This window comes from Thunnus maccoyii, chromosome 13 (genome assembly GCF_910596095.1).
Source record: "Thunnus maccoyii chromosome 13, fThuMac1.1, whole genome shotgun sequence".
Classification (NCBI taxonomy): Eukaryota; Metazoa; Chordata; class Actinopteri; order Scombriformes; family Scombridae; genus Thunnus; species Thunnus maccoyii.
The window spans coordinates 2,040,203-2,063,298 of NC_056545.1; the positions used below are offsets into that span (position 1 = coordinate 2,040,203).

Sequence of the window (23,096 nt, forward strand, 5' to 3'; positions counted from 1 at the left end):
ATTTTATTATTCGGCCCAATGACATTTGAAAAGTCTAGAAGAGCCGCACGATTAAATGATTTTATCCCCATTCAGGTGAACAAGGAGCCAAACAGAAGTTAGCCAGCAGAAATGAGGAAACATGAGCAACATCCGGGTAATTTCTTAACAGCAGGAAGCTGATTTTTTGGCTTTATGCGCAACTAAGCAACTTCCATAGGAACGAACGGGGTGCCATGTTTGAGTCTTGTATCCAGTTCTTCTTAATACATCCATGGTTTGGAGTTGAGCTAGCAGTTTCAGTCTGCTTCCAGTCTTTGTGCTAAGCTAGGCTAAACACAGAGATGAGAAAACATGATGACTTTGTAAAATATGCACCTTGGTGAAACCCTGTCTTCTTTCAACTTAATAAGAAAATGTTAATTAATGTATTTGGTTGATACTTGAATGTTGATACTGAGAATATCAGTAAAATGTTTTTTTTCGACAAAACATCCAACAGAAACAGTTTTGTGGTTGTTTGGACTCTTAGCTTAAAGAAAGATCATGGTCTTGGTTTCATACAAAAGGAATCTGCAGTGACTTGAAGCAGAATGTGTTGAGCATTTAACCAAAACCAGCATCTTTAACTAATCTGAACCAAAGTGTAATAAATTTTGAATAAATTTTGTTATGCATCATTGACAGCTCTCTCTGCTGTCAATGATGCATAACAAAATTTATTCAAAATTTATTACACTATTTGATATATTTTGATGAACTTCTTCATAACCCTTTGTTATTTTCTAGAGGCGTTTTTGGTGTTTCATTAAGCCTTCAGTGATTTTCTATCAGATTGAGCTGTTTCTAGTAATGTTAATGCGTAATTTTTAGCAGAATGTAAGAAATACCTGAACTAAATCATGGTTCAGAGAAAAGTGAGATAATGACCAAGTGTGAGAGTAAAGACAGAAGGCCGTTTGCCAGGTTGGAGTCTCTCCAGAGGGAGCAAGCGGCTCCCTGTCTGTTGCCCCCTGAACGCCTCACTGCAGCTTTTAATTCAATTAACCTGCTGGTCAATGAGAGGACACCTGGGAGCTCTGAGACCACCAGACACTTATTACAGCCCAGTGATACAAGAACCACACAAGACAGTGTGGACTTTAACACAGTTGTCCAGTTATGACGTGTTAAATATATTCAGAGACAGAGGTGTCCAAAAGTTAGGTGCAGCAGTTTTCATTCATGCAATGTGCGATAAGTTAAACCGTCTTTTGATTCCTCACAAAGCTTTGCACTTTATTTTCTTATCTTTACTCTTCATGTGGCTGTTTTTCTTGCTTGTAACATACATCCTTTATTTTATTCTGAATTGTGTGTACAGTCACAGATCTTTTAATGACTTCAATAATCTGGTTGTGTTTTTATTGTGTTTATGTCTCATGTTCTTCTGTTTTGATACTGCCTGGCTGCAGAAAGATTTTCCTCTTGTGGTAATATAGCCATAGCTGGATGCCTTCTAGTACAAAGTCCAAATATAGTTTTAAATATGGTACAAAAACACTTCTTTCTGTACCCACTTATTACAACTCCGAGTAACATGCAAAATATCTTTCGGTACACAGCGAGGCGAGGAGTGAGAATGCATAAAGATTCATAATTTTTAAATTAATAAGAATAAATTAATCAAAACAAAAATCAAATGAAAAGCAGGTTGGAAAAAAAACAATATGTTATTCCTTGATATTTTGCATAAACAAAGTTGAAGGGAAGGTCAAGATTTTCCCAAGTTAATGATGTTTGGACACTTAAAACCCTCTGGGTGACCGGTGATTCAATGTGACTTGTTGAGTTTGAACAGAGATGATTCAGCTCAGCTGCTGGGAGGTTGGGGTTAGATGAGGCCTCCCTGCAGATTTCTCTCTGCCTCATGGTACTAATTAACAAACTCTTGCTGTAACAACAGCAAACAAACATGGTGGTGGAACAGCGGGGTCATGTTTACTTTACTCAGCATGATAGGACCCCACAGGTGCTCAGACTACACTAATGCAGCTAAAACAAGTTAATTTCCTCTCAGCTCATGAAACAATAACTTCATATCAGATGGCCAATACTTGATGATGTCAAGTGAAAAACCTTTAATCGTTCTCTCTGCCAGTAAACAGTACTGAACCTCACCTACAGCTCCCAAACTGACTAATTCCCCTGAGGCTTGATTACACGGAAAAGCTGCCTACTGACTATTCAACAGAAAAGGCTGTAGCAACCCTTCATCCACTACCACATTCCTCAAATACTCAGATAACACTGTCACACATGTATTACTCAATAACTCTCTTGCTAAAGCTGCATGAAACAAATCAACAGAAACTTACAGAATGAGATCATTCTCCTCTGGATGGCAAAATAAAAATAGTTCTCTGCTTGGACAAATTACAGTAAAGATAAAGTAAAAAAAAAAACCCCTATGTCAGGTCCATGGATGGAATTTAAAAATCTCCTTTATGTAACTACTTGGATTTTCTACCAATAAGCACACATTTATTTAATTCATTGTAGTGGAAAACAAAAACAATCTGATTTGATCCAGTATACTGTAGTTCAGAAGCACAAAACCAGACCTCCATCATTTCCCACTGTACACAACACTCCTCTCAAGGCCCATTTACAGCTGAACATCTCTATACAGTCAGAGGCGAACAGCCACGAGCCAACGCTGAACCTACACTGGATCTGGGACACCGTAAACACATTTTAGGGATGTGGAACGTCACCTCCCTCGTGGGGAAGGAGTCGGAGCTAGTGCGGGAGGTGGAGTGGTACCAACTAAATATAGTTGGGGTCCCCCCTACACACAGCACCGGCTCTGGAGCCAAACTCCTGGAGAGGAGTTGGACTCTCGTCTTTTCCGGAGTTGCCCAGGGTGAGAGGTGTTGGGCTGGTGTAAGGATGGATAAGGCTCAAACTGTTGTTTGTGCATATGTACATTGTCAAACCTCTGATTCAGGATGAACAATTTCAATTTGCATTCCTTGTGGGGTACCTTTGTGGGGGTTGCTGTAAGAATAAGAGGTACCGGGGCCATTGCTATGAGCCATTCATTCCTTAGATTAGGAGTCAGAGCTGTGTCAATATTCTCAGCAGAAAGTCAAATATGTTCTCAGTGAGTGTTGAGTTCCGCCTTGGCTGTCCCTTATCACTGATTCTGTTTGGCCTGTTAATGGACAGGATGTCAAGGAATTGGTGGGGGGAGGAGAGTGTCCTGTTTGGGGACCTAGGATTGCCTCACTGCTTTTTGCAGATGTAGTTCTGTTGGCTTCATCAGAACCATGACCTCCATCATGTGCTGGGGCTGTTTATAGCTAAGTGTGTGGCAGTTGGGATGACAGTCAGCACCTCCAAGTCTGAGGCCAGGAAAACATCAGGGCATTGTGCCAGACCATTGTGGTGAAGAAGGAGCTGAGCTGGAAGGCAAAAACTCAAGTCAGTCTATTTTTGAACCCTCACCCTATGGTCACAAGCTTTGGGTAGTGACCAGAAGAATGAGATCTTGGTTACAATCAGCTGAAATGAGTTTCCTCCATAGGGTGTCTGGGCTCAGACTTAGAGATAGGGTGAGGAACTTGGACATCCGGAGGGAACTCAGAGTACTGCTGCTCCTAATCTTCAAAAGGAGGTGGTCTAGGCATCTGGTTAGGATGCCAACAGGACACCTCCCTTTGGAGGTGTTCCAGGAATGTCTAATTTGGTAGATGACCCCATAGACCCAGAACATCCTGGAAGGAGTACTCTATCTCTTCTGGTCTGGATCCCCCAGGAGGAGCTGGAGGCGTTGTTGGTGAGAAGGATGTCTGGGTTATGTTTCTCATTCTGCCGCCACTGTGACACGGTCCCGGATAAGCAGTGGAAAATGGACAGAAGGATAATTGTTCAAATGGCCATCTTAGCCAACCCAGACAGGAAATTTACCAACACATGGACATTTTTCTTCTTAGTATTTTGTCACAAAAATAAAAGATAAAATGATGGCTCTTCTCCCACCCTGTGAAACCAATACTCCAAACAATACAAACATACACAAACCCCTCCAACTTCAAACACTGCAAAATAAATGTGGTAAAGTTTCATTTGAGAAAAAGGACATCCCACCACATGATTTGTATCCAGGTGTGCCACGTGCCTGTTCTTAGCTATTCCATCATGAACCAGCCTCCACTGGAGGTCAACTGTATGTTTTTCAATAGGCAGCTTGTACAAGGACTTATCTGGGCCAAAAAACATGGTCCACCTCTACACTTTCATTCCTGCCAGAAAGCATAAGACCTTCACACAGATGTGATGTGCTGCCTTTTACTCCGTATTCTCAAACACCCCTAACAGTGGGGTATTGAAGGGGATCTCTTCTGCTACTCCCAAACAGCAGGAGCCATGCTCATCATCCCACTGGTCAGCTGGAGTACAGTTTTCAACACTCTCATAGGACCCAGCAGGAACACACAAACTTCCTCCACCTCCACCTCAACAGATGTCCTTGTGGACTTCAGTAGGTGTCCCAGTTAGACACAGCTTGCTCTCGCAGAGCAGACCAAAGGCTGGTCAAGGTTAGAGCCTGTCAAATGTGGTTGCGGATGTAGCTGGACCAGGCGATGTTATTCTAGAGTAACAAAGTCCGCGTAGGGAGGAGGTCGGGAGATTACTGTTCACTTCTTGTTTCCAACCAACAGTCAACATTGGGTTTTTTTTTAACCATGACCATAATCACTGTCAGTAATTTTAGCCCAAACCAATATTTATTTTTCAACAGTGACAACAAAAGTGATTTGTAACATATATTTCTGATGCTGATTTGTTCTGGAGTGCATGGACCAACAATGTATTTTATCACATAGAAATAGTCTTTGAAGATTCTGGAAATATCTTCAGAATAGCAGTAAGTCTAACGCAGCCCTCTGTTTTTTTTCAAATATCCCAGAGTATTCATCTTTTAGAGAAATGGATGCTTAGCTCTGTGACTGGAATGTAACGTTAATACATGATAATACTAAGTTAATAATAAGTTGATCAGGTTGCCCAGGAGTAGCTTTGGAGGATTTAATCATAAATGAAACCTGTCAGAAGGAAGAACCCATAGAACATAGAAAATTCTGCCACTTGTGAATCACTACTATACTGATTTTCTTCAACTTCTCAGCATTGCTGATTATGTGTGCGATTAAAATAATACAGAATGTTAATTTTCTACATTTGATTTATGAAACTGCAATCACTGCCAGCCTTCAGTGGTTACGCTTTTCTGTTGATGGTCTCTATGGCCACCAACTTGATGACTTCCATCGCATTACCTCCCCAGATGACTAAATCTCTTTATAAGAACTGAGACTGAGGTTGAGATCTTCTGGCAGATGGTTGGCTGGTGGGTATCTGGTGACTGCAGGTACAGACAAGAGAAACCAAAGGTAATATTCAAATGTTTTAATTATTAAATCACTGAAGTGTTTTCAAAGGTTTCTAATTTAAAGTCTTCAGTTTTTATTGATTTTTGAATATTGTTATCTGAACTACTTTCTAGAACATATAATTGATCACTGATATCTAGATTGGATGTAACTTCATACATGTGACAAATCAACATCTCCCCCTTTTGTTTCTTTTCTTTCAGGTTGATGGAAAACTACACATTCAACAGCCTTACCCTCGAGCTGGAGGGGTTAAAGGTCACACAGGTTTCCATGTACCCTGTCTTTTTCTTTTTCTTGTTGTCCTACATAGTTATTATATCAGCCAATGTCGGCATTGTTGTCCTAGTTTTCATTGACAAAAGCCTCCACCAGCCCATGTATCTCCTTTTTTGCAACCTGCCAGTCAATGACATTGTTGGGAATTCGATCATGGTGCCCCGTTTGCTTTCAGATATCTTGCTGCCTCCCTCTGAACGCCTCATTAGTTATTATGAATGTGTGGTCCAAGCTTTCACCACACACATGTTTGGCACCACTTCCCACACTGTGCTCATGATTATGGCCTTTGACAGATATGTTGCCATCTGCAATCCTCTACGCTATGCTGCCATAATGACCAACAAGATGGTGATCAAGCTGACGGTCTCTGCCTGGGGAGTGGCCTTTGTTTTGGTTGGGATTCTGCTCGGTCTGACCATACGTCTGAACCGATGCAGGACTCTGATCACAAACCCGTTCTGTGATAATGCCTCGCTGTTTAAACTCTCCTGTGAGAATGTGTTTATTAATAACATCTACGGCCTCACATTCACTGTCGTTCTGTTCACAGCTTCTATAGGCAGCATGGTTCTAACTTATACTAAAATCGCAGTAGTTTGTTTGACGAGTAAGAACAAGTCTTTGAACAGTAAAGCCTTGAAGACCTGCAGCACTCATCTCTTTGTTTATCTAATTATGTTTTTATGTGGAACGTTCATCATCATCCTGCATCGCTTCCCCCAGTACTCAGACTACAGAAAACTCTCTGCCATTTTGTTTCACATCATCCCCGGCAGCTTGAACCCTATTATTTATGGGGTACAGTCAAAAGAGATACGAAAATTCCTGTCAAAATTATTCCAGCCCACGAAGGTTTTGTCGTCATCATAATGTGAATACAAACGAGTTTTTTAAAATCATAACTGAGAAGAAATTAATCTTTTTCATGAACCTATTTCTGTTTTTTGAAGGCTGCATATTTATTATTATTATTTTAATTATGAAATGGACGTGGATGGTTCAGTATGTACTAATATGTTGTTAATAGTAGATTCCAGACCTTCCAGTATAAGATTTTTACCAACCTTCAACCATCAATTTAATGCTGTGAAGTTTTAATATGTTTTTTGTATTGTCTTTCTCTAATATACAGTTTTATTCTAAATTCGGGGTGAGTTCCACTGTATAAGCCTTTTGCTTCTCGGCCTCTTCTGCCACATTTTTCTTTTTTCTGTTATGCTGTTAATAGAATAAAATAAAAAGTAATTAAATTTAAACCAACACTGTGAAAGGAGATTAGTTTATTCATTTTTACAATTAACAAAGTTGATCACATTTATGAACTTCAAGTGGGTCAAATTTCTGAGTCACTGAATGAATCACTGGATTCATGTGTTTTAATTGTGGAGCATTCGTTTGCTTCGTAACTGTGTGCATTTTCCTTCCTATAGAGAAATCTACAGAAATTATTGATTGAAATATGCACTCTATTTATAATTTATAATGAATACTGTAGATAGAAATTACATATCATTGTGCATATTATTATTATTATTATTATCTTATTTTTCTTGAGTTAACTTCATATAAGCATGTTTGCACCTCTGTGATAAAGTAGCTAACCCTTTTAACAAACAGGGTGCCCCTGTCTGTATAATAATAATGATAATAATAATAAAAATGTAATAATAATAATAATAATAATAAAAGGTTTTATTGCTAAATAAAAACAGGCCTTATTGTTTGTGAGTTGTTTTGGAATTTCATCATTCAACCTTTAATTCAAAGTGGATTCATTTGCAAAAATGTTGACAGGTTTTAATCACTATTCCCATCATTGCTCTACCAGCACAAGGATGCAGACGTATCACATGAGCACCAAGGTGGCGTGAAACAGGACAGTTATGAAGAAATGGCTGTTGATTAACGTGCCATAAAAACATGTGTCAGTAAGAGAGAAGATGAAGAAGACTGCAAGCTGTAAACAATGCAAGTTTCAGGTCATTGAAAAGGCTTTTCATTTATTTCAGGAAATTCATTCAACATGTTTGCTCCTGTAGGCCGTAAGCCGGATGTTTTCTGGTGCAAAATGTTGAATGTAAAGACAGATAAAAATCTGTCAGTGCTGAAATAAAACACAGTGAGGGTGTATTTTAACCAAAGAATTTAGAAAAATAAACATTTTCTGGGTGTAGCTTCAACTGAAGTTCTATGGGATTTGAAGATGGTCAAAGTCGGAGCGAGTCTAGTCAAGCAGCAGTACTTTAAACTCTATTCTCTGACACACTGGGAGTGAATGAATCACTGTGATGTGTTCAGGCATCTTGGTCTTCGTCAGGACTCTAGCAGGAGTGAGGCATGAGGCAACATATTGCTCAACAGTCCAGCAACAAGTTTAGGTCATCTGTCACTTGGCATTAGCCCACTCCTCTCCTAATGTAACAGAACCCAAGCATGGGATATGCAACATCACAAAAACTGTTCTGGACCTTCACTTCACTTCCTGTGAGGATGGTTTGCCTCTGTAGGCCTCTCCCCCCCCGTCACCCACTGACCTCAGTGAGCTTCTACAAACTGGGAGAACATGCAAGACACAGCCAAAGGAGAGCTGACAAAACTCAAACTCCCTTCACTTGAAAGGTTGTGTATAAGACGACCCCCAGTTTTTCAGTTTCCAGAATAAAATATAATCTTATATTCTGCCCAATACAGTACATTTCCTGAGGTGCTGAAAAGTGTGGATGCAGAAATTGGCATCCATATTAGTTTCTTGTTAAATCACTGAGAAGCAGGTCTAAATATTTCTAGCCAGACACACTAACATCTGATTAACCTTGAAACACTGTAACTCTACTATCTTAAAAAAAAACCTCGGGCAAAGTGGTGGAAGTGATGAAACTGTTTTCTATGTATATACTTAATGTTTCTGAGGGATGTTGATGTGTATTGTTTTGTCTCGTATCATGGTGTAACACATTGCACTATTTACATCAAATGTAAATGCCCCTATCGTGAATTAACCTCCGAGAGACACACATACAATGAGTTATTAACAGTTGCCAAGCAACAGTTGACCTGTCGACGTGTGATGCTGCAGCTGATGCATCGGATAAAAGTGTCTGCTGTTTCCTGTTTGGTCTGGGGTGGAGGGCAGGTCGTGTTGCTGACAAACACACACAAATCCCGAGCAGCTGTCTCATTTCAAATCAGAAACTGTGTTTATGTGAATTGAACTATCTGCAATTTATTTAAAAAAGCAGACAAAAATAATGTTGACAGGTATGAATAGATCTTTGTTGAGTGCTCACTGAATCGGGGGAATTGAATTTGTTCTTCATAAATCAAATTATAAGACTCACTACTGTTGTAAAGCTTAACTACTTTCCAAGCTTTTTAAATATGTTGTTCCTAATAATACTGAAGTAGCAAAGCCAAAGATTTAATAAGTCTGATGCCCTCTCTGCCCAAAATTCATGTGGAAAATTTTGTCAAATTACAATTTGCCAAAATGTGTAAATATTGGATTCACTGTCATCAAGTTGTTAATTATTTATGAACCGTATCATCATGAAGTGTTGTTTTTCTATAACTATAACTCTGTGACTGTGTGCAGTGCAGTCGTCCAAACAAAAGTCTTTATTGTTACATGACAGATGCTGTATTTGAAGTGAGATATGGAAAACTGGACTTTAAGCGATGATATCCTTCTCCTGGAGGGGTTAAAGGTCACCCCCAAGTCCTCCGTCCCTGCCTTCACCCTCCTTCTCCTCATCTACATCTTCATCATGGTGTCCAACCTTGGTCTGGTACTGCTGATCTTTAGGACCAGGAGCCTCCACCAGCCCATGTATCTGCTCTACTGCAACATGAGTATTAATGATGTTTTTGGGGCAACGATAATTATACCTCATGTACTCAGAGATATGTTTATATCAAACTCGGAGCGTTACATTCATTACATGGACTGTGTCATTCAGGCCTTCTGTGTTCACGTCTATGGAAGCACCTCTCACACTGTGCTCATGATCATGGCTTTTGATCGCTATGTCGCCATCTGCAACCCTCTGCGATACGCCACCATCATGACCGACAAGATGGTGGTGAAGCTGTCGGTTGCGGCCTGGGTCGCAGCCTTTATCATGGTGGCGATCCTTTTGGGTCTGACTATCCGCCTGTCACGCTGCAGGCGGGTTATACCGAACCTGTTCTGTGATAACGCCTCCTTGTTCAGCCTCTCCTGTGAAAGCGTCCTCATCAATCAAATCTACGGCCTCGGCTACACGGTGGTCCTGCTGGGCTCCTCTGTCAGCAGCGTAACTCTCACCTACTTGAAGATTGCTGCGGTGTGTTTGCGCAGTAAGAACAAGATGTTGAACAGCAAAGCGTTGCAGACCTGTGCCACTCATCTGGCTGTGTACATCCTCCTGCTGATATCGGCTTTCATCATCGTCATCCTGCACCGTTTCCCTCGGCTGTCAGACCACAGGAAAGTGGCGACCATTGTGGGTGAAGTGGTTCTTCCTGCTCTCAATGCTGTGATCTACGGTCTGCAGATTAAAGTGATTAGACAGAGAATTATGGCTGTGTTTCACAGTAAAGGAGGTCTAATGAATTGGAAATGACACACAGTTTAGGTGAACAAAATATCTATATATTTGCACTTTCCACAGAATGCATTTTTATTGATATGTAAATACTATTTACTTCAGTAAAAGGAGTCTATACACACATTTTTGCAGAGGAAAAACTGTGCATGTGTTAATCATTTTCCAGTAATGAGTTACTCTTTAAGGACCAGTGTGTAAGATTTAGTGGCATCTAGTGGTGACATTGCAGATTGCAACCAACTGAATTAAAAAAACACAACAATTCTGGTTAAAACATACTTATGAATGTTATATTCCACTTCTGCCAAGTCCGTTCCACCAGATGCCACTAAATTCTACACACTGCACCTTTAAAAGTAACAGAATTCAGACTAGTCTTACAGGTGAATGATATTCCACTGGGGGCTGTAAATATTGATGCCTTTCATATTTTATTTGTTTCAAATATTAAAATATTTTTTCAGGAATCATAACTAAAGTATCTAAAGATTCATGAACATCATTCCATAGTATTTGTTTTATTGTTGTAAATAAAGGAAAAGGGAAAATATCTTGATTGAAAATGCATCACAGAAAACTTGAGTTAAAGTGAGAGGATGAATCCAACAATTCTGTCTGAAAAGAAGATGAGTAAAAGAGGTTCTGAAGTTTTAAAAATAATGACAGGCCTCTATTTTCATTGTCATATACGACATCAGTTTGCTTCTACTGAGAGATGTAAAATTTTGGTCAATACTGTTTTTCAAGTAGAGCACAAAAATAATGTGATATTCATGCAGAGTTTTTGAAAGTGATTGCAAATTTAATGCTGAAAAGTTAAAATTAGTTGCGTGTCAAAACTGATAAATGACATGTAGGGCACTGAGTTGGGAAACTGACACAGCAAAGCTCATTTTCTAGCTGGTTTAAACAATTTAAACTTTTACAGTTAAGTAAAGCTCAGTATTGAAAGTACCTTTTTACTAAATATATCGACATACTGATAATAAAATCATTGCCGTGTTGTAAAATATATGTAATAAAGAGCACCAGACAAAATTTTGGACACACCTTCCCATTCCCTTGAATGAGAAAATGTGTCCAAACTTTTGACGGCTACTGTACAATAATGTTCATTCCTCACGGAAAGACTTCTAAGAGTTAACGAGGAGGCACTAAACATGAATGTGTCATCAGCTTTTATAGTTCACCATAAACTGATTTGCACATCAGCAGTCAGACAGATTTTATGATATGCAATAATATCAAAGTATAGTATCATATAATAATATAATACACCATTTCATCATGACATAACAACAGTATAATAATGTGTCATATAAGATATTATTACGTATTATTATTAGATATTAACTAAGGGATAGTTTTTCCGACTAAGGTGAAATTGCTCTGAACTGGATGAATTCAAATGAGACAGATGAGATGTGACAAAAAATTGCCATCCATCTGTAATACACAAAGCCTACAACCATGCTTTAATATCCTCAACATCTGAGTTTCTCAAGTCTAAAGTCTGTGTGTCGCAAACTCATAAAAAACCCAACTGAGATATATATTTCCAATGCACTTTATACATGTCCAAAGAATACTCCACAAACCCAAACGATATCAGCATATCCCATGTGTCTAATCTGAACATGCTACATTTGTAATAAGGCCTAATTCAGAATATCCAAACAGAAGATGCTGTTTAAATGACCTGTATCAAATTCAGAATGTTGTCATATTCATTTTCCTTACATTTACATTTTTCGTTTAGCTTTTATCCAAAGCGACGTACATATGAGACTGATACAACACAAGCAGGGATCTAGTCAGGAGACAACAACACAAGTAAGTGCCATAAAGCTTAAGTTTGGGTCCGATAGGACATAGATGCCAACAGGCAGTGCAACAAGGCAATGATTAGAGTACATAGAAGCATGTTTCTCTCTCCCTACAGTTCATCAAGTGCAGAGGTGTTCGCAAAAGAGCTGGGTCTTTAGTCTTTTCTTAAAGATTGAGATTGAGTTTGGTAATTCGTTCCACCACCGGGGAACTACAGAGGAGAAGAGTCTAGCTGGTGACTTAGGGTCCTGTTGTGGTACCAGGCACCTTTCGTTGGCAGAGCGTAGTGGGCGGGAGGGAGTGTAGACCTCAATGAGGGAGTTCAGGTAGGCAGGAGCCGTTTTAGTTGCTGTCTTGTAAGCAAGTGTCAGGGTTTTGAATTTGATGCGGGCAGCAACTGGGAGCCAGTGGAGGGATATCAACAGCAGGGTGACATGTGCTGTTTTGGGCTGATTGAAGACCAAACACGCTGCTGCGTTCTGGATCACCTGCAGAGGTTTAAGTGTACATGCAGGGAGGCCTGCCAGTAAGGAGTTGCAGTAGTCGATGCGTGATATAACGAGAGCCTGAACCAGGAGTTGTGCTGCATGCTCAGACAGGAAGGGTCTGATCTTCCTGATGTTGTACAGGGTGAATCGACATGATTGAGTGACTGAGGCCACGCGAACCTTAAAGGTTAGTTGGTCATCGATCATGACACCCAAATTTCGGGCAGACTTTGTGGGCATGAGTTGGGTTGATTCGAGCTGGATGCTGATGTTTTGTTGTATGGAAGGACTGGCTGATATGACAAGGAGCTCGGTCTTAGAGAGGTTAAGCTGAAGGTGGCGTTCTTTCATCCATGCTGATATATGGGAATAATAGTGGAATATTAGTGTGCATGTACTGGTAGTCAGTGTCATATTGTCAAGAAAAGATGTTTAAGGGACCTTAGGGAGCTGATTACCATGTGACACTTAAAGCCAATCACCTGCCAACCCCTGTACACAAATGACATGACCTCCCTGCTCTGATGAAGGCCACTAGGCTGAAATGTTAGCATGTGTGTTTGACATGACCAGAATAAACTGGTGAAACTGAGATTAGTCAGCTTTGTCCTGAAGATCTGTGTGTGTGCTACCTTTTTATTTTTGGGTATTCAACGTTGGAAGATTTCGGTTCTCTCACAGGGTGCATAGATTAATTACATTTGAATGAGATGTATTTCTCCATGACTGACGCTTAATTTACAACCATTGTCAGGTGGGCGGAATAGAAAATGAATAAGAGGAAATGGATCTGCCCAGCTCGCAATGTCTGGTGTGTTTTTTTCATTGTGATTATAGATCTAACGTTCCTCACCTGTCCATTATGTTCCCCACCTAACAGTCATTTACCTGGAAAGTTGTTTACCATTAGAAATAACTCTCAGTACAAGTAACGGACTGCTCCCTCTCACTCTCTGCCAGAATTTGCCTTGTTCTTCTTCTGTCAGTCTGTATTTGTACACAAAAGAACAATCAGTAGACATCTTAAGGTGAAACAAAGGCCAATTTGAAAAAATGAGTCTTCAGTTGCTTTTTTAAAGCTTCTACACAGACCATCTGTCTACAGGAAGAGAGTTCCACAGTGTTGGAGCCACGACTTCAAAGGCAGGATCACCTTCAGTTTTAAGTTGAGAGCGAGGGACAGCCAGTAGGCACTGGTCAGAAGACCTAAGTGACCTACTGGTGATATAGGGATGGAGAAGGTCACAGGTGCCTGTCCATGCAGGGCTCTGTACGTGAAAACAAGAACCTTAAAATGAATCCTAAACTTGATGGGAAGCCAACGTAAAGAACTTAAAATGGGTGTGATGTGAGTCGTCCTGCTGGACCTGGTTAACAGCCTTGCAGCAGCACTCTGGACCATTCGTAGATGGTTCAGAGATGACTTGCTGAGACAGGTGAAAAGTGAATTACAATAGTCCAGCCAGGATAATATGACAGCTTGAATAATCAGTGGGCTCAGCATAGTCTTACCAGATCAATAGCGCCTTGTCTGCCGAGGAAGCTTCCATCCATCAGCATGAACCACATCACCTCCCAAGTCCTGCAGGCCTCCCCCGTCTCCACCTGCTACCTCAGACCCTCCATCCCCTTGAATCCTGATTCACTTTAAGAACCAATTCAATGTACTGGTCGACAATTCAGTCCATCTACCTCATTAATCTTGCAGTTCTATTGGGCACAGAGGCCTAATTAATTCATTTTTGGTTCATTCACAAGAACCTATAGATTACTCGGTAGGCTACTACGCTAATAGGCTAATAATTCTGACTGTGCTGCATCCTACCAGTTGCTTCATGGGCATTTCCACCATATGACAAGCATGTCTGATGGAGTCTACAGCCGCCTTTGGTGTTCGAACCTTGTTTGAGCCTTGTCTGCACCTGCGTAATTCAGTCTTTCACTGTACAAAGATTCCCCCTTTAGTAAAGCTAAAAATACTGTCACAAATTCTGGGAAAATGCCAATCTCTACCCCTCCTTCAAGAAATAAATGGATGCACAATGTTTGAGTGTTGCAAAAAATCAATGAGTGCAAAATATTCTCAAACAAAAAATGTTTAACAGATCAGCATAACCACTACATGAAATTAGCGTTTCAAGAACTTATACAAACAAACCTCACACACAGCACATTACACCACATGCCAACATTCACCCATTCACACACACAGTCATAAACTGATGTTCCTAATGTTCATGGCACAGCCTTCAGGCACAATTTGGGGTTCAGTATCTTGCCCAAAGACACTTTGATATGCGGACAGGAGGAGCCGAGGATTGAACCACCGATATTCTGATCAGTGGACGACCTGCTCTACCTCTGAGACACAGCCACTCTCTATACACATATATAATATGTGTTTCATATCTCTCTTTATGCAGCTATCATGAATTAACACTGTAAAAGACACACGTCATACTGCTGTGTACAAAGTCAGTATCAACAGTTGCCAAGCAACGGTTGACCTGCCAGCATGCGGTGATGCTGCAGCTGATGGCCACTGACGCACCAAATAAAAGTGTCTGCTGTTTCAGTTCAGGTCTGGGGTGGAGGGTGGGTCGTGTCACGGAAGGTAAAGTTGACAGAAACTCCCTCAGCAGCTGTTTCATTGTGTTTATGTGAATGTATTTCAGCTGTATGTTGTCCAAAAATAGCAGAAACATTTACAGTTTGTTGTGAGAAGACATATTCTTCAATGCTGGAGTAGCTTACAAATGAGTGCTAGTTGAAGTAGAGGATGTGTTTTTAAAAAATCCAATCCTCTACCATGAGAATAACTTTACATTTACTTATCTTCAAGCTTTTTTTGAAGGCTCCTTCATCATATAGATAGTTTAGGTTTTATTTGCTATGTTGTGTATCTATCTCTGTCATCTCTAACTTCAGTCTAATACACTGGGGGTGAACAGAACTGTGTTTGTGCTGCTCACAGCATTGAAAAATGACATTTAAAAAAGTCAACAGCAATGTGTCTTTGTAGAGAGTCTCCCTGTTACTCAGGATGAGAACAGTGCTCGTTTAAAGACATCCAAAATTCTTTAAATGTCACTTAAAGTGAGTGCAGAGACACTTAAAAGTCAGAAAGTCAGATTAACTTCAGTTCAGAGAAACACAATTCTTTTATCAAACGATGTGTTTTTGTCATTTTAATTTGAAAATATTTCAGATTCCCTTCATTAAAGGATAAGTTCACATTTTCAAGTATCTTAAAACAATAGTCACATGTTCATATGTACATTTAAGGTCACTGTAATTATTCTCCTGTCTATTCTGGCTGTGAAGAGATCTCTCTATAAATGTCAATGTTAATGTGGGCATGTGAGTATAGTTTTTAGACAAATATGAATCTATCCTTTAAGGTATTAACAGAGTCTTTGTGAAATCTTGTTGCTTTTCTGTAACTGTGTGCAGCTGAAATGTCATCCTCAAAAAAAGTCTTCATTGTTACGTGACATAAGATATGGAAAACCAGACTGTAAGTGAGGATATCCTTCTCCTGGAGAGGTTGCAGGTCACCCCCCAGTCTTCCATCCCTGCCTTCACCCTCCTCCTCATCATATACATCTTCATCATGGTATCCAACCTTGGCCTGGTAGTCCTGATCTTTAGGACCAGAAGCCTCCACCAGCCCATGTATCTGCTCTTGTGCAACATGAGTATTAATGATGCGTTTGGGGCGACGATAGTTATACCTCATGTACTCAGAGATATTTTAATATCAAACTCGGAGCGTTACATTCATTACTTCTGCTGTGTCATTCAGGCCTTCTGTGTTCATTTCCATGCAAGCGCCTCTCACACTGTACTCATGATCATGGCTTTTGACCGCTATGTCGCCATCTGCAACCCCCTGCGATACGCCACCATCATGACCAACAAGATGGTGGTGAAGCTGTCGGTTGCGGCGTGGGCCGTAGCCTTTATCATGGTGGCGATCCTTGTGGGGCTCAGCGTGCGCCTGTCACGTTGCAGGCGGGTTATACTCAACCCTTTCTGTGATAACGCCTCCTTGTTCAGCCTCTCCTGTGAAAGCTTACTCATCAATCACATCTACGGCCTCGGCTACACGGTGGTCCTGCTGGGCTCCTCCATCGGCAGCGTAACTCTCACCTACTTGAAAATTGCTGTGGTGTGTTTGCGCAACAAGAACAAGATGTTGAACAGCAAAGCGCTGCAGACCTGTGCCACCCATCTGGCTGTGTACATCATCCTGCTGGTGTCTGGCTTCATCATCGTCATCCTGCACCGTTTCCCTCAGCTGTCAGACCACAGGAAAGTGGCGTCTGTCCTGGGACATGTTGCCTTACCTGCCCTGAATGCTGTTATCTACGGGTTGCAAATTAAAGAGGTCAGGCAGAGGATTACGGCTGCGTTCCACAACAATAAAGTATCTCTAATGAATGTAAAGTGATACAGTTTGATCAGAGAGCCGAGCAAAATATACATAAACACAGGATGCTCAAAGAATATAAAAATAATCCTTCCTCAGTTGGAAGGAACACAGTCTGCATATATTATGTTGAAATGACTTCTATTACTTGTGCTTTCAAAATTCAGCCACTGTTGTCCATAACATTGTGATAAGCTACCTATTAATAATATTCTGTTAATAAATTAAGTAAAAATTAAGCTGTAACCTTACTGCATCCTTACAAAATTCATCCTACTTTTTTACTCATTAGTGGTATTTCACATAAGAGTGGTATATATGGATCGGATTCAGTAATATATCCATGATGTATTTATAAAATCTTACAATTTAGCTTTTTTCTTTCAAAGACTTTATGTGTTCGACAAGCTGAATCCATCTCATTTATGTTGTTAACATTCAAAGAGCACTCTCACAATCTGTGCAGCAGAGGTGAAGATATCATGACTTTTAGTGTTTAATGTGGGTCAGGCTCTAAAAACGCTGGGTCCTACAATTCCTTCAATGATAAACGTAGTTGTGTCTTTCATGAGACCCTCCTTGCCTCCTGACTGTCCACCTCATTTAAACCCATGATGTAAAAAAAGCACTCAAGTACTGAAATGTTCAGAGCCATAATATTCTGTGAGTCTGCCCTCCTAAAAAACCCAGCAGCATCAGCATTCCAGTAAATCCCCAAAAATGACTCACTGGCCACTTTATTAGGAGCATCTGTGCAGTCTAATGTAATCCAATACAACAGCTCTGCCATAAATTCTACTTTTATGAAACTTATACATTTTCAGTTTTTGTTGACATTGTCAGAAAGGTGATAATTCTACTTTATGTTTATTATCAAGGTTGTAGTGGGTGGTGTTGGTGTACTGGACTGCATTATATTGAAAAGTGTTCCTAATATTTTGCCCCCCTCATGTAAGTTAATTGATTGGACAAAATATTAGGAACACCATTCAATATAATGCCCTCCATTACACCACCACCCACTACAACTTCAATAATGAACATAAACATTCTTCAACATATGTGTAAAGTTTCGTGTTGATTCAATAAAACATTAACGAGTTAAGGCCAATTTCCTACTAAACTCTGCCCTTTACAAAGTTTTTTGATCAATGACGGCCATGTTTTTAGACCAATATTTCTAATTTTTCATGTTTATTCACATATTCGATCTCAGTCTTCCAAGGCAGAATGCCAAATTTGGTGATGATAGCTCAAAAATTGTAGGAGGGGTAGCGAAAAAACAGATTTGGACAAAATTCGAAATGGTGAAAAATCTGTCTAGGCACAAATGGGTGTGGCTTATATGGATAGATTCATCTGGACCCACAGAATCCAGGAAAAAATAGAATTTTGTTTTTGAGACTTACGGTTTAAACATAACATAAAAAAAAAAAATGTAATGTTCGCTGTTATAGCACCACCGTGTGGCTGACATGGGTGATTATTGGTGCCTGAGTAATGGGGGGCCATAGGAGCCTACCTACTGAATTCAGTTGTAGGACTTATGGTTGATGAGCCTCAGACACTTTTAGTGGAGGGGTCGGACTGGGGGTCCGATGGTGCAAAGCTTGGTACTGGGGGTCCCATGGTGCATAGCTCGGTACTGGGGATCCGAAGGTGCGGAGCTTGGTACTAGGGGCCCCATGGTGTGGAGCTTGGTACTGGGGGTCCCATGGTGTTGAGCTCAGTACTGGGGGTCCAATGGTGTGGAGCTTGGTACTGGGGGTCCCATGGTGCGGAGCTTGGTACTGGGGGTCCCATGGTGCATAGCTCGGTACTGGGGATCCGAAGGTGCGGAGCTTGGTACTGGGGGCCCCATGGTGCGGAGCTTGGTACTGGGGGTCCCATGGTGTTGAGCTCGGTACTGGGGGTCCGATGGTGTGGAGCTTGGTACTGGGGGTCCCATGGTGCAGAGCTTGGTACTGGGGGTTAGATGATGTGGAGCTTGGTACTGGGGGTCCCATGGTGTGGAGTTTGGTACTGGGGGTTAGATGATGTGGAGCTTGGTATTGGGGGCCCCATGGTGTGGCGCTTGGTACTGGGGGCCTGGAGGAGAAAGCTGCTGGTAGATCTGAGGATGTGGGTGGAGGTTTGTGGTGTGATCAGTTGCAGTTCATGCTGATTTGATCAATTGATTGACTAATCAGATTGCTTGGTCGGAACAACCTGTTCTATATTTTATATTTTTATTTAGGATGTGATCAAAGTCAGAGAGGACTAACATCCTGGAATACTACTGTGCACAGTAGTTGAGGAGCGTTAACTTCTATGAAGAACATAACTTCTACTTCATTGAAGCTGAACAAAGTTGAATGAAACTTAAAAACATCATCAATTTATTTGGCTTTGAAGAGATAAAAAAGTATTGAAGTGGGAGAACATCCAGCTTTGGATGATGTAATAGACTTGTGAACTTGTTCACGTCAACTTCCTTTCAATCTCAGCCTGTCATTTTTGTAAGAAATGCATTCTCATCAGGTTACTTCTAGATGGAAGTAAACTGAATTTTTGTTCTTTTAGAGCAGCGGTCCACCAACAAGCAGCTCCAAAGGTTCAACTGAAAAGGAGCATCCTGGTTCCTGTTGATACAGACCCTTGTGTTTTTCACAGAACTGTAACACTGTAACCAAGCAACCAACCAAACAACCAGTCAATGTGTTTTTTTTTAATAATGTTTGAAAAAGAATTAAAATTCATGTCCCTTACATCCAATATGCCTTCTAACATACAAACAGACAGAAGGTCAGTCCTGAGTGCACCTATTTCCGTAATACCTGGATTACATACTACCACTTTATTACCATAACACCTGAAAGGGGGGGGGGGGACAAAAGTCTTGTTGTCTCCACTATTCTGGCACCAGTGAGTGAAGGTCTATTGGCCCACAGAGCACTAAGTGACCAGGAACGTTGTTGCCATGAGAACCATGGTCGCTCAATCACCTTTTAAAAAGTGTCTGCCAGTCGACCTCTGCTCTGGCTGGAGGAGGTTCACGTCAACAGAGGTAAATCTGACACATACACTCGTATCGTCTCACCATCATGTTCTCCACTGTTCACTGAATATTGAATGTATTGTATGTGATATGTTGATAATACTAACAGCAATGAAATGTTAATACTGATGAACTAATTAAAACGTAGTTTGGAAAAGAATCCAAAATGAATTGAATGAAAGCAGGAATGTTTTACTGCAATAATGAGTGTTTGAAATAACAGCTGCTTTGTATTATATGTTCATATATGTTCCATAAAAAGTATGAATATTATCTGTTTGGCTAAAAGGGCAAAAACCTTTAACAGTGCAATCTAAATATCGATGAAAAATTGAGCCAAAATTAACAAAAACATACAACATGAAACAAAGATCTGTGAAGTATATATTATATATTACTCCTTACTATAAGACATTTTTACCAACAGCATGTTATTGACTGTTTGAATGTTTATGGAAATGTTTTTAACCTTATGTAGTCTTGCAAGTGAGTCGTAGTAGTAATAGTCAGTAATAGTTTGTTTTTAGGATATCAGGTTTGTTTTCATTGAAGCAGGCACAGCTGCCTGATCTGTAACTATTGATATACACTGTTTGCACATGAATATTGGCCTTCCAGTAGAACAATGTGAATCACTTTCATAAAGATAAAAAGCTGCACAACATTGTCAGCACACAGGTAGAACTTGTAATAATATGTTCATGATCTTGACCCGAAGATTTGTATATTTGAAGCGGGTTTCATTTCCAGTGTAGGTTTGAATGTTAAAGTGAAGGCAGTTTTCTTTTCATTCTAAACCATCAGCTTCGATGGTATAATTTTGATTTTACATGCACAGTGACAGTACTGAGACCAAACCTTAGACTTTAGTGCATACTTTATATTTATACTGAGTGACTTTTGGTGGAGGGATCAGATACAGTGAGGTTAACAGAACTGTAAATGTGAATATTACGGATTTAATAAGTAACAATTTACAAGTTAGTCTCAAAACTTGGGAAACAAACAGATGTGGAGATTTACATTAAAAGAACAAATGTGAGAAAACATGTATGCTCTGTTTTCAGGTCACTGCTTCTATCTTATATATTTTGGTTTGATTTCAGTATAAATTCCAATGTTTGTCATTTGATGACTATAATATATATATACACACATATGATCAATGTAAAAGAATTGAACTAAGAAAATGATGTTCAGTTGTTCATTTATTATTCCACCATATTCAGGATGAGAATAGTAAGATTGTGTTTGATTAGATATTTAGAGGTTACTTCATGCTGTATTTTTGTATTTTTTAACTTAATTACCAGCTCACTAATTATCATTATTAACACTATCACTTTGACAAATTAGGTTTTAGTAACATATCCAGTGTTGATTGAATTCTCTGTCTATGATCCTCTCTAGGATCCTCCCTCTGCACTATGGAGAACGAGACTTTCAATTTAGATATTCTACAGCTGGAGGGGTTAAAGGTCAGCCCCGAGGCCTCCATTCCCGCCTTCATCCTCCTCCTCCTCATCTACATCTTCATCATGGTGTCCAACATCGGCCTGGTAATCCTGATCTTAATGGAGTCGAGCCTCCATGAGCCCATGTACCTGCTTTTCTGCAACATGAGTATTAACGATGCATTCGGTGCCACGACCATCATTCCCAGTGTACTGGGATATATTTTTACACCTATTGCACAGCGTTACATTCACTATTATGAGTGTGTCATTCAGGCCTTCTGTGCTCACTTTCATGTAGCCATCTCTCACACGGTACTCACTATCATGGCCTTCGATCGCTACGTGGCCATCTGCAACCCCCTGCGATACGCCACCATCATGACCAAGCAGATGGTGGTGTCGCTGTCGGTGGGGGCCTGGGGGACGGCTTTCTTTTTGGTTGCAATCCTCGTGAGCCTCAGCGTCTGCCTATCACGCTGCAGACGGGCTGTACACAACCCGTTCTGCGACAACGCCTCCTTGTTCAAGCTGTCCTGTGAAAATGTTCTCATCAACCACGTTTATGGCCTCGGTACCGGCGTGGCCATAATGTGCGGCTCTCTTTCCAGTGTAACGCTTTCCTACTTGAGGATCGCCATGGTGTGTTTGAGTAGTAAGAACAAAGCTCTGAACAGCAAAGCGCTGCAGACCTGCGCCACCCACCTGGCTGTGTACATCCTCCTGCTCTTTTCAGGCAACATCATCATCATCCTCCATCGTTTCCCGAACTTATCAGACCACAGGAAGGTAGCGTCTGTCTTGATCCATGTGGTTCCTCCTTCAGTGAACGCTATTATCTATGGACTGCAAATCAAAGCACTCAGAGAGAGAATTGTTATTGTATTAACAGGGAAAAAATGACTGTGACATGCTGAGGTGAAACGACAAAATGAAATAAATTGTAAATACATGTTGGTGTAATACTGAAGTACTAGTGAAATGTACAGTTATGCGATTAGAATACCTGCTCTCTCTCTATCTAGTGTTGAGTTTCAGTAGCTGTTTCTGCTTCTGATCAGGTTCCCAAATGAAAAATTAATATCGCCCCCATCTTTCTCCCATTTATTTGCAATGTGCAGATATTCAGGCAGCAGACTTTTCATTTTTAGCCACAAAGATCCACATGTTGTGCACACAACTTACCGACTTTGGATGAGTTACTGTCTTGTCAACACAACACATGGATCTTAGCACATATGTTGTGCACACAAGGTTTTTAAAAAAATCTTTCAGGACTAGGACTTATTTTACAAAAATGCTGTCATACCCAAACCTTCTCTTTTAAGAACTGGATGAGGAGCATGTGCTGAAATTACTTTCTAATACTATAAATAGTAATTACAAATAACCTATAAAATGTCACAATTATATGTAAGATCTTATCCTGTAAGAATCTGACTTACAGAAAAAAACCTCTTTGCACTTTTTTCATGTTATCTGTAAGAGTGTTATTGCTGATGTAAACAAGTCTTAACCATAGCCGGAAAATATTAAAACTTTAGCTTGAGCAGCTACCTATAGTCTCTATTAA

General features: G+C 40.3%; 4 protein-coding genes across 4 annotated transcripts; all 4 read left to right on the forward strand.

Annotated features, from left to right (window-relative positions):
• Window positions 1-5,621: 5,621 nt before the first annotated feature.
• On the forward strand, window positions 5,622-6,569 carry LOC121910355 (olfactory receptor 146). The gene has a single exon (XM_042431548.1). The coding sequence runs from the start codon at window positions 5,625-5,627 to the stop codon at window positions 6,567-6,569; it is 945 nt and encodes a 314-aa protein (XP_042287482.1). The 5' UTR covers window positions 5,622-5,624.
• Window positions 6,570-9,352: 2,783 nt separating this feature from the next.
• Window positions 9,353-10,300, forward strand: LOC121910488 (olfactory receptor 52N5-like). Its single transcript, XM_042431720.1, has one exon. It carries the CDS (start codon window positions 9,353-9,355, stop codon window positions 10,298-10,300), a length of 948 nt encoding a protein of 315 aa, XP_042287654.1.
• A 5,491-nt stretch (window positions 10,301-15,791) lies between these two features.
• Window positions 15,792-17,053, forward strand: LOC121910360 (olfactory receptor 5B17-like). The gene has a single exon (XM_042431557.1). The coding sequence runs from the start codon at window positions 16,103-16,105 to the stop codon at window positions 17,051-17,053; it is 951 nt and encodes a 316-aa protein (XP_042287491.1). The 5' UTR covers window positions 15,792-16,102.
• Window positions 17,054-19,781: 2,728 nt separating this feature from the next.
• Window positions 19,782-22,476, forward strand: LOC121910257 (olfactory receptor 52H1-like). Its single transcript, XM_042431387.1, has 2 exons — window positions 19,782-20,078; window positions 21,480-22,476. Exon 2 carries the CDS (start codon window positions 21,497-21,499, stop codon window positions 22,424-22,426), a length of 930 nt encoding a protein of 309 aa, XP_042287321.1. The 5' UTR covers window positions 19,782-20,078; window positions 21,480-21,496; the 3' UTR covers window positions 22,427-22,476.
• Window positions 22,477-23,096: the final 620 nt, after the last annotated feature.

What these genes read in the sequence shown, in the direction of transcription:
- LOC121910355 (XM_042431548.1), top strand. Translation starts at nt 5,625, where the DNA reads ATGGAAAACTACACATTCAACAGCCTTACCCTCGAGCTGGAGGGGTTA.
- LOC121910257 (XM_042431387.1), top strand. Translation starts at nt 21,497, where the DNA reads ATGGAGAACGAGACTTTCAATTTAGATATTCTACAGCTGGAGGGGTTA.
- LOC121910488 (XM_042431720.1), top strand. Translation starts at nt 9,353, where the DNA reads ATGGAAAACTGGACTTTAAGCGATGATATCCTTCTCCTGGAGGGGTTA.
- LOC121910360 (XM_042431557.1), top strand. Translation starts at nt 16,103, where the DNA reads ATGGAAAACCAGACTGTAAGTGAGGATATCCTTCTCCTGGAGAGGTTG.